Below are 12,180 nucleotides of genomic sequence, written 5' to 3' on the forward strand. Positions count from 1 at the left end.
GTGCGCACACGCACACACACACACACATGCTCAGGCACACACACAAAGACACACACACGCTCAGGCACACACACAAAAATCACACACATACATATACACACTCACACAGACGTGCACAGAAACAAACTGACAGACACTGACACACGATGACCCACCCACACACACACACACACACACATACACCTGTTACACACAGTTTGGTGGCCCTCCAGTGACCCCCTCTGGTTACATGGCTCCCCGTAGTCTGCGGGATCAAGCTGCAAACATTGCACCTGCCTCTGAGCTGAACTCACAGACCGTGCAGTGAAAAGATTTCACCACGGTAACCGTTTAAAACCCTGCTCTTTCCCCAAACAGACAGCGGGGGTGGCAGCAAACGCACACAGACTGGCCATCCCAGACGGGTGGAAAATAAGGGGTTAAACTAAAAGATCAGAGTATAAAAGTATGCCTGCAGAGTAAATAAGAGCTACTGGGTCCCATCACTGTAATGTATGATTTCTCCTCGGATATTCCCAAACAAACTCGCTCTCGGAAGGTGAACCTGAGAACACATTTGCTTGTAGCCTAGTAGAAGAAAATAGCTTTTGTCTGTAAGGATTGTTTATTCGTATACCATATGTGGTGTTTGTACATGAGTGATGTTGATGCGATATGAGTAATGCATCCCTGATTGAAATTTACATTTCCTGTCATTATACTTCATCAGATGTCAGTCAACAATCCTTAAGGTTCTCCTGTTAAGAGTAAAATGGAGAACAAGCAAATAAAAGAAACGACAAACTATCAGCCAGATGCGGAAAGCAAAACAATGTGTATTTTCATATGCATGTAATGGAGCTAAGATAAAAGTAGATATGATCTCATTGTTAGTACAATACTAAAGAACAGAGCTTTCCAATCTTATCTAAAAAGGGTGGGTGTGGGTGCAGGTTTTTGTTTTATTCCAACACTAAGAAACCTGATTCTACAATGTATTTATTGAAAACTACGATTACTTAATCAGTTGAATCAGGTGTCGTAGTGCTGGGCTACAGCAAATACCTGCACCCACACCGGCCCTTTTTGGATAAGATTACACACCACCGCAGTAGAATGACGATGTTTCCCTGAACAGATACGTCGTTCGAAATATGCGTGCAATCTAAGGCACACATCATTGGTTAACGCACTGTGTCGGCCGTGAGGTGCGTTGCAGTTAATGCGTCATTGCAACGTTACATAAATGCATCAAACGAAGATTGCGCAGCTCGCTCCAGATTACTCACTCCAACGTGTCACGCGGTACATCAGGTGAGTGTTTAAAGTAGGCCGCTGAACTGGGTACAGCCACAGTGAGCATTTAAAGTAGGGTGAATACCTAGTTCTACTTACTGTATAATCTGCATTATTGTGCGGCTGTGTCTTGTCATTGTTTCAACATTGGTACAACGTTACACCAAAACTTAAGGTAGCTATGTTATGTGAATTTTTACAGTAGAGCGCATATTTAGTTCAATTTGTACCCACTCCAACATATTAGACACTGTTTCCCCGAGGCAACACTGACACAACATAATGCCATAGATAAAATATGTTGTGTGTTTACATTGGAGCATATCTAGTTCCATTCATAACATTACATTACAATCATTTGTTCTTATCAAGAATGAGCAGTAGTGGGTAACATCAGAGTTACGCTCAGGAATGCAGCCATTACACGTTACCATTCCACATTGCTGCAAGATGGCCGTGTCGCTGCAGCTTTACGAACGGGCATCACGTCAGAGGGAACGTACCCGCTTCCGGTCATGGTCTCCTCTCTGTTCACGGCCATGGAGACCACCTCGCTGACGTCCACCCTGCCCATGGCTGCGGCCGTCTTCTCGCTCTCGTAGTAGCTCAGGAAACCTCCCTCTAAAGTGCACCACACCCTCGACATCTCTGAAACGCAGCCAAATTCAAAATCAGATTCGAACCCCAGCGAACCCAAATTCAAATCCAAAATTAGAATTCATATTCCAGTGAATACAAATTCAAAATCAAATTCAAATCCAAATTCATATCCTAACGAATCCAAATTCAAATCCAAAATCAAATTCATATCCCAGCAAATCCATTTTCAAAATCAGATTCAAATCCTTGCTGAAGAAATCTCTACTGCTATGACAAACCTAATTGAACTAGGAATAAAATGTAATCAAATCATGAATTAATCTTCTGAAATTAATTTAGTGTATTTTACTAAAATATATGTCACAACACCAATATCAGCAGACCCTGACCCAAACCCCCACAAAAGCAAACACAGGGTGACAGCGGCAAGGTAAAACTCTCAGCGGAACCTAGAATAAAAAACCTGGGAGGAATCTAACTCAGTAGGGGGAGCCCATCCTCTTCCGTCTCAGGATTGGAGTTAATAGCCGTCAATCACTCAAATCAGTTTAACTAACAGGTCAGAAAACAACATAAAGTACCTGAGAAGGATGCCAAAAAAGATCATTAAAAAAGTGTGTAGCGACATCAAAAACAAATTTACATTTAAGAGAAATGTGCTGCACTTAGTGCATCTCAGTTTACAGCACACATAAGTATCACACACCACACACCTGCAATCACTGACACATCCGCACACAGAGAACCCAAAAGTAACAACGAGGTTATTTACCGTCAATATTTATTTCTTTATTTCCTTCGCAAAACAATTACCCAAAGCGGAGCCAGTGTCACTCCAGGTATCACTTAAACGTGAAAAAAAGGCTGCAAATTGAAGTGTGTAAATAGGCATCACTCAAAACTGATTTAACTGCACGCGATTGCCGCTGAACAAAAGAGCAGAGTTAAAAAGTGAGAGTTGAAAACTCTTATTACTTTATTATCACAATTCACCCAACTAAATATACCATAAAATTTTTAATACGATTTAAAGAAAAGGTTACAGGAAAAGTACGCGGGAAATTGCCTTGGCTTCATAATTTACACACTTAACGGGCATGAAGTTCATGAAAATTTGTGCCATTTTCACATTTCAGACTCAAGGCACCATCTGCTTTTCAGCTCAGTCACAGACACCAAAGATCACCTTCTGTCTTTCATCAACACAGAGTCTATTCTTCTCATGAATATGCAAATAGTTTATCCCTAAAAAAACTGAGTTAGTAGCATCTTAAAGAAACAGAACAAGTGAGTTTTTATACTTGTATTTAATTATTTATTTTTTATTTTTGTATTTTAACAAGCAGAGATGCGATGTGCATCATGTCTCTTCCCAGCAGGGTTTAAGAGGGAAGAACATCCCTGCCTACTCCCTTCAGTACAGTATGGGGGGCAGAACAGCTTGTGCATTTCCAACACACGGTCCTAGAATGATTTCCATTCCAAATTTCCATTAATAAGTAATGATATGGCCTGTGCTCATGACGGCAGCGAGCGCTAGCAGTGGCGAGCTGACGGACAGGGTGTCACGCGCTCTTTTGACAGACTCTAGTATTAATTGTGCCATTCGGTGGATGGCAGACATGCTGTATGACATATGTTCTCCACTGCAGAGCCCCCATCACCGCCCACCCTTCCCACGTCCCCCCTTGCTAGAGGGTATCAATCGGGCTGCAGCACAGTGCGGTGGTGAAAGTGCCGTGCTTGTATGCAAATCAGATTCCGGCAGATATGTAGGATTCAGGTTAGATTCCTATATATTTATGCAAGATTCCATGTCCGATTCCCATATGGATTTGTGAGATTCTAGATCAGATTCCTATAGATTAATATAAAATTCTAGGTAAGATTCCCATATGGATGTGTGTAAGATTCCAGGTCAGATTTACAAATGCAACATTCGTAGTCATGACAAATCGCATGTATAAAAACATAGAGATGCCTTCTCCAAACATGCTATCATCCCAAAACATTGCTGTACATATTTATCTATTATATGTATAGACACAAATACAGATATCTAGTTTAACACACACTTTTAACACACACACACACTTTTTTCCCCTTGCTGTAAATGGTTCACAGTGTATGAGGCTTCACAATGAACGGGGAAAATCTCTACAAAGTGAATTAATGACGCACACTACTTGGGGCTTGAACTCCCAGCGAATTGAAAAAGAAATCTCTGAATACCATAATTGGCCCTCTGTGCTGGAGCACCTACAGGGCAAATCACATGCGTGTCTCTTTAGCACAGGTGCTCCACAGAATACAAACGGGGAAATATGGCTTAGATAGCATATCACCCCATTCCTTTTATTAACCAGAAGAGGCATAACACAAAGCTCTCTCTCTCCTCCTTCTGTCTCTTTCTATTTATCTCTCAGTCGTTATCTTTCTCTCTCACTGTCTCTCTCTCTCTCTCTCTCTCTCTCTCTCTCACCGTCTCTCTCTCTCTCTCTCTCTCTCCTCTGTCTTGTGGATTCTCATCAGTGGATAAAATCCTCTTTGTGAAATATACCTGTAATAATGTATGGTAAATGCATGGTAAATGGCCTTTTATGTGACATTGTTGTGGATATTAGTGTAGAAGGAGGGAAACATGACCTCACAATTCATCCACTCTAATTCCTCAACACGATCAGCATTGAGTATTTTTTAAAAATAATTGCCCAGAAAACACACTTTTAGAATATTAAGGCTGCTGCTCACGTTTGATTTCCTGAACTAAAGTATTAAAACTCATCATCACACAACAGCATCAGTTTGACTATTCATTTTAAATAGCTCAACAAAGTTTTGATGCATAAATAGATTTACTACTCGCTCAACAGGTTCACCCAGAAGCGTCTGGTATAAACACTTTTTTAAAATACTTCATTTTCATTTACATATTTTATCAAAACAACTGACTGTGATCTTGGCAAATTAGTCACAGGTTTAGTCATTCAGTTGTTTTATACCTAGCGATTTGTGTATTCCTGATTCTGTAAAATGAGGATATTCTTAATTTATTTTTTAATTAAATATTTCCTGGCGCTGCACATTTCTGTCACTTTGTTAGCACAACATTGAAGGTGTGGTTTTTTAATGAACAAATTTTAAAAAAAACCTTGTTTAGCTGAATTCTTGAATTTTTACATTCCACTTGCTTATTGAATGTCACAATGACACAGAGCAAGACTTCTGCTTTTCTCAGAGCTCTGACATACTTTATTCAACTGTGTCTCTTTAGCTAATTGTTTTCCAGAAGGGAAACAAGGCTAAGATTCAAAAGGGGGTGATGGTACCAATCTCCAGTATCACCACCCCTCCGCTCCCCCACCACAAATAACCCCCAAAATCCCTGTGGTTCACTGCCAGCAGGTGAAAATTCCCTAAACAGCGCCCCCTGTTGCCACTCCTCATCTGTTACATCAAATAACCAGGTAAAGACTGAAGACTCAACTCTTCAGATTGTACAATGGCTCTCCTGCCTCCACTTTAGACAGCCTTTTTTTTCTCTTTCTTTCTCTGGATATCCATTTTTATAGTGTTATAAGTATGGCTATGTAAAAAAAAGAGGTTATCTGTCTAGCCATACCTCATTTTGTTGCAATACAAATTGTTTGTTAGGATAATGTTACACTTATTTATTACAAGTGGGTCTCAGTGCCTTCTGGGTGATACTGAACTTTTGTATTCCTGTGGGTAGCACTGATATTCTCCACTACTGCACCTCACTTTGGATAAGCACATTTGCTTAGTGATTGTAGTAATGTAATGTTAAAAATAAAAAAGCAAATCTTGAGGGGTGGGGGGTGGGGTTATCAAAAGCCTGACAAATCAAGGAAAGCAAATCAAGCTCAAGAATGAAGCACATGGTGTCTGGTGTTTTAGCACCGAGCTAAAACAAGCCTGCACCCACAAAGGCCCTTCACAGGACACCCCCGCACCAAAATGCACAATTAAATAAAAGTCAAGTATTAAAGTATTTTTAGCCTGTGGACCACAGACACATAATAGGTCGTAATTTCAACAGATTTACATGTATGTGAAATAATATCTAATGCTTAATACTTATTGTAATTAACATAAGTAATCACAATAAGACTGTTCATGAACACCAATGCTATGCCACAAGCAGCTTCAAAAAAAAAAAAAAAAAAACACAACAAAAAAACAAAGCCCAAGAAAATAATTACAATATTAAATCACCCTCCAGCATCTTGAACACTAAGAGAGTAAATGCAGAGGATTAATGGGGATTTTTGTTTATTTCAATGCATTCGAGTAACAGAGACATAGGGCGCGTCGTTCCCTTCGAATTGTGTGTGTTCGTACTTGTGGCTCCTTTAACAGCATAATATCCGAGCCTCAGGGCAGAAACATAATCAGCGAATAACCTGGGTCACACAGGCACGCTCCTCTGGACTAACACAGTGGGCTTGCCGTTCCTCTTATCCGCAATCCTCATTTATCACAGCTTTCCTATCGGCCCCAGATATCTATGGTGGAGAACAAAGTGAGCTAACAGCATGTGGAATGAAGTCAAATTGCAGGCATGCAAGAATTACTATTCAAAGAAGTCTGAAATGAATTGGCCAAGAGTTAATGAATGAAAGAGTGAATGCATGAATGAATGAATTAACAAATAAATAAGGGAACTAACTAAACAAATGAATGACCAAAGGAATGAACGAATGAACAAATGCGCAAATACAAGTAAAAATTATCTTGCTCCCCCACAGCCATTATTGTACAACAAACAAGCAAGATGTCATTTGAGGCGAGAAGGGTGGTTGTTACAGGTATAAATGTGCATGTGTGTGCATGCCTGTGTGTGCGTATTTGTATGTGTGTGTGTGTGTGTGTGTGCATGTACGTGTGTGCATATGTATATGTGTGTTTGTCCATAGGTGTTTGTAAGTGTGCGTGTGTGTGCATGCCTGTGTGTGTGCATGTGTATTTTTGTGTGTCCATGTTTGTATGTGTGCATGTGAATGACAGCAAAGCCTTGAGCAGTCCTACAGGAGATGCACTGTGCTCCACAGTAGGGCTCCTGGGCCCTACAGATCCTACAAAGATGGCCCCTACAGCCCTCGGAAATGAGCACTCACAGAGAAGGACCAATCAACCAATCAGGAAGCACAAGCATATCAGCTGCTTCAGCCAGGTGGAGAAGGTCTAGATTTATATTACCCGGAGTTTATTAGCTTATTACTTATATATAGGGCCACCAATTTGTCTCCATTATGTGACCTGCAGAAATTTAAACTTGTATTTCAAAGGTTATTCTCCAGGGGTCTCCACAGGCACAGTAAAGTGACTAATTGTACAATTCAGTTTCTAATTGAGACATTTATAAAAACAATTAGTTAATCTAATATGGGGAGAGTGAGGAAGGAAAGTGGACGTGGATGGAGGTTTAAATGCTATGAAAAGCATGTCTTTGAGCCAGTGGTCCTCACTACTGGTCCTGGAGAGCCCCTAGAGCCCCTGCTGGCTTCCGTTGTTACTCATTATTTGAGTGGCACAGCAACTGATCAGTTAAAGCAGTTGATTGCACAGATAACTCAGGTCACCTGGTTTCTTGGGTCTGAACTGGTTGCTGATCTTAAAGAAAAAATGAAAACCAGCTGATTCTGTGGCTCTCCAGGACTGGAGAATCACTCCAGTAAAAGGAAAAAAAGAAACAACCACATAAAGCCAAAGTGTCCAATCCTATCTGAAAAGGGCTGGTGTGGGGGCAGGTTTTAGTTTTCACCCTACTTCTACATTCTACTTAAAGTCTTGACTGAAGACCATGATTAGTTAATTAGCTGAATCATTAATTATTATTATAATTTTAAAAAAAAACTTTTTGTGCAAGTTAAATGTTATATAACTGCTCTCATTTTTAACATACATTTCTTACTGCTTCTAACAAAAAATCATGACCTTGTAAACTTACAAATACTGCAGCATGTCCATGGTAGAAAGTAATCCAAATGAATTTAACATGTGAGTGTTGCTTGTAAACATCGCTGTCAATCATTGTCTGTGCTTAAGTAGTGGGAATTACTTAATCAACTTTTTTTCTTTTTTTATTGAGATGGTGAAAATGAGCTAATTGTTTGAGAATCGACTTGGCAAAGAGGCTGTTGCAACATCTAGCTGGTGCAGGACTGAAGTATCACGCTAGAAAAAAAGGGGATACAAACTGGTGGCTCTACTTTTATAAACATATATATAAATATATATACTGTATAGTCTCTTTTTTACTTATTTACTCCTGGAGTCAGTGACTGGATGCTTAATGAGCTTTGTTTACACCAGTGTTTGCTTTCCTCCCAAAGCTTTTCTTCTTTTCTTCTCCCTGATAATAATCTCCCCAGGATGCCGTAAAGCCCTGAGTTCACTTCCTTTAAAAATGTGACAAGCGTCGTCGTCTACTGAGATCGCTCCAAAATAAAGAGAATAAAGAGGTAACACTTTTCTCCCCCCCTCCGGAGCTCCTCCGCTTGTGTTTATGCTCTTTGGCTGCAGCGCTATTGCCGTTGCCACTTCTGTGATGTGTTCGATATATAAGTGCCACGGCAGGGCCGTAGGGTGTGCGGAGTACAAATATAAACACGCTTTCACACATTACATTTCATTATGGGCTTCGCGCATTGGCGATTATGTATGTATGTAAGTATTATGTGCTATACATCATTATCGTATAACACTGAACAGGGATCGTGGCCAACTCTCAGTACTTGCAGGCAGATCCACAAAACAGCATATATGTATAGCTCCGGTGGTAATTCCACTTGGTCGTTAAATAGAGTCTGCAAATGCCTAAGCTGCATATTGAACGTGTAGCTACAAACACGAAACAGGAATCACGGGATTCAGAAAACACTGCCACTGGGACAATGTGGCATAGTGTCCCTTCCCTGCAGGGATAGATATGCTTATTTTATTATTGAATATTTATTTTTTTCTTTCGCTGGGATATTAATATAAAAACAATCTTGTTTCCAGAGCGCTGCCAGTAAGTTGGTAAGTTATTATTTTTTTGTTTTTTGATACATCATGTAGCTTATTCAATGTGCAGTTGAGGCATTTGCTATGGCAGTTACAGTATAATTTCTGCTATACAGAGACACTGTCAATACAGCTGAAAAGCTTGACACAAGTGCAAATTAGCATGTAGCCCTGTTGAACACAATCGATTAAATTAAGAATTTATTTTTTTATAAAACACAAAGCTTTTATGGACAGCTTTTATCTGTAATTATGAATTCATTAGCAGAAAGCCTTGTCATTCAGTACTCTACTAAGTGCATGATGGACATTTTTTTCCCTCAGTAGATGTGGGCCGCAGTAACAAATGGAGGCGCATAATTGGTTTAATTCAAGTGTTTGTTTATAGGGAAAGCCTTCTGATTGGCCGCAATGCGGTCAGGCCACCTTAAGGTAATCACATACATAATACCGGCCTAATTGCACCTTGTGCTGTGTGCACTAGGCGCCTCGAAACGCCGTCATCATTCAGACCAGCTTTCTTATTTGTGCCGGTGCTTGTTTTTTTTTTTTGCCAACCGAGATTGCGTCCTTAAAAATAGAACCTTCCCTTCGTCATTTATTTCCCAGACGCAAACTCCACGTGTTTTCGCAGAGCGTGCATCCAGCTTCGAAAAAGTAAAGCTCGGGATGAAACGCTGTAAAAGTCCCACATTACCGAAGTGGATTAATGTTGATTTGTCTCAGAGGTGGACACTTGCCTTCTCTTAAAGCCAGGCTGTGCGGCCTATATCACAGACTCAGCCGCCTCGTATGAATTATTAAATTCACTATATGTCTAAAGAGCATCAAACCATTAGAGCGAGCGTTTTAAAGTAATCCGGGGGCACACTCTTAAAAATACCCCTCTCCAACAGAGCCGACATTTCCTCCTGATTTAAGAAGTTTAAATGCGTAGCCTAGGCCCTCTTGTAAATTTTTCAGCAGCCCGGCTACACTTAAAACACCATTAATGCGCCGTCTAAACTTGTAAGACTTTCATAATTGATGAAATAACAGAGTATTTATCAGCGCGAGCGTTACAATGCTTTTTATGAGGCGGCGTCGGAAATGCCAGAGAGCCAGCTCGTCGAGAGGGAAGCGGCTCGTCTGTGAAAAGGCAATTTGGGAGTTATTCAAAGCACGGCTTTCATGTGTCTCCGTAGGGGCGAAGGGGGAGCGCGTTCAGGATGAGCGCTAAGCGCTCTGGGGGCAGAGCATCGCGCTTCGAGCGGCCCGTCATTTTGCTCCTGACGAGCTATTTAAGGTGGCCTCACAAACACAGGCGGAGACCGGGGCCAGGCGCGCGAATGGCGTGTGGGGTGGGGAGAGGGTGGGGAGGGGGTTAAGGTTTAGCCAAATACAGTAAATGTAATATAGGCTTGAGTGAGGGTTAGATGTGTTATTGCTTCACACACTGTAAAATTGTTATATGAGTTCATATGAGTCCAGCAGAGACTCAAGTCAGAGGTGATGTAACATGTAACATTTGACTATGCATAACATGACTGCTGTACACCGGTCTTCAGTATAATGCGGGCTGACTTTGAGTGTGTGTGCGTGCGCATGTGTGTGTGTGTGTGTTTCATGAATACAACTGCAAACACAGCAGAATGTACTGTTCTGTTGGCATCCCTTAACTAATAGAGCTTTCAGCTTTTTGTTGTCACTGTTCACTTCTGGTGACCATGCTCCTGCACATCTGCGTACAGTACCTGCACATCTGGCACTCAGCACTTCAGCAAGGCGGCTGCTAAAACAAAACAAAACAGAAAAAAAACAAAAAAACAAAAACAAAAACAAAACAGCGACAGAGGTTTGGCGCGGTTCTGCCTGACTCATTGAGGTCTGGTTCAGTTTGATTCACTCGATCGTAATTTATTGCGGTTCACTTGTGTTCGGTGCGGTTCAGCGCAGTTTAATGTGGTTCAGTGTAGCGCCGCACAGTTCAGTGCAGTTAAATGCGGTTTAGTGCAGCTCGGAGCACTTCCATGAGGCAGGGCACCCCATTGGGCAAAGCGTTTGTGGTCGGGTTGGACTCTGAGATTCTCACTTTTCTAGATTTGCTGCAGAGGCATTCTGTACTTCAGCGAGTTAAGAGGTAGGTGATGAAATAAGTGGATGTTCATGGTGTGTGTGTGTGTGTGTGTGTGTGTGTGTGGTGGAGGGGGGGGGGGGGGAGGGGGTGAACCTCCTGGGGTAAATCTCAACACCCCAGAGAGAACCGAAGGAGGTAGATACACCTGGAGGGTTAATTTCAGCTGCTGCATAGCCCCATGTACACCTCCCTCCCCTCCCTCTGCTTCCCCTGTCTCCCTGGGGTAACTTCCTGCTTGGCTCCATCTTCTTAATTACAGGAGAGACTCCAGATGTTGGATAGGAGGGTACTAGCAGGACTAGTGGGTACTATAGAGTTTGGGGTTGGTCTGAGACAACCCAGTCTCATCCCAGGAAAAAAAAAAAAAAAAAACGGAGTCTAATTAAAAAGTTTGAAACATACTTAAGTTCAGACGCTCACACGTATCTCCCCACGGCCTGCTTTTACCCCCACGGCCCTGCTTTACCTCCGTGTGATAAACAGCAGGGACCCAAGGTGCTAATATACTCTGCACCTGCACTTCCACACCTCTCTCTCTCTGTCTCTCTCTCTCTCTCTCAGTCTTTCTCTCCTCCCGTTGTTGTTATTGCTCGGTTACGGTGCTGTTTTTTTTTTATTTGCGTCTGCCCCCTTTCGGTTGCATGATCGTGTTTGTTATTCTTACCACTAGGTGATTTTAAAAAAAAGTCTCGATAGAAAAAGTGCGCACGCATTGGTGTGAGCTTCTTCGGCCCCCGGTGTCTCACCCTCACTGAACTCACCCTCTCGGCCCCGCCTCTCTATAGCTGACTTGGCGGAAGCGACGGACTTGTACAGGAACCCGTGCAGAAACACGGACGCGTCTCGAGGGAACCTCTTCTCATACACAGGGTCCAGTTTGGGGAAGTCTGGAAAAAAACCAAACCAAAGTCAGAGGTTATAGCTGTGCGTGTACATGTGTGTGAGTGTGTTTGTGTGTGTCAGTGTGTGCGTGCGTGTGTGTGTGCATGTGTGTGTGTGTGCTTGCGTGTTTGTGTGTGTGTATGTGTGTGTTTGTGTATGCATGTGTGTGTGTGCATGTTTGTGTGTGTGTGTGTGTGTTTGTGTGCACGTGTTTGTGTGTGTGTGTATGTATGTGTGTGTGCGTGAGTGTTTTGTGTGTGTGCGTGCGTGAATGAGTG

The 12,180-nt window shown here is 41.9% G+C and overlaps 1 protein-coding gene across 1 annotated transcript in view; it reads right to left on the reverse strand.

Moving 5' to 3' along the window:
* Positions 1 to 12,180, reverse strand: part of zmp:0000000660 (arf-GAP with Rho-GAP domain, ANK repeat and PH domain-containing protein 2) — a 126,263-nt gene that overhangs the window by 39,892 nt on the left and 74,191 nt on the right. The window contains exons 15-16 of the mRNA XM_035427678.1: positions 11,782 to 11,907; positions 1,779 to 1,923 (exon numbers count right to left, since the gene is read on the reverse strand). Coding sequence (XP_035283569.1) covers positions 1,779 to 1,923; positions 11,782 to 11,907 — 271 coding nt within the window. The remainder of the gene's footprint in view (positions 1 to 1,778; positions 1,924 to 11,781; positions 11,908 to 12,180) is intronic.

Source organism: Anguilla anguilla, chromosome 7, assembly GCF_013347855.1.
Source record: "Anguilla anguilla isolate fAngAng1 chromosome 7, fAngAng1.pri, whole genome shotgun sequence".
Classification (NCBI taxonomy): domain Eukaryota; kingdom Metazoa; phylum Chordata; class Actinopteri; order Anguilliformes; family Anguillidae; genus Anguilla; species Anguilla anguilla.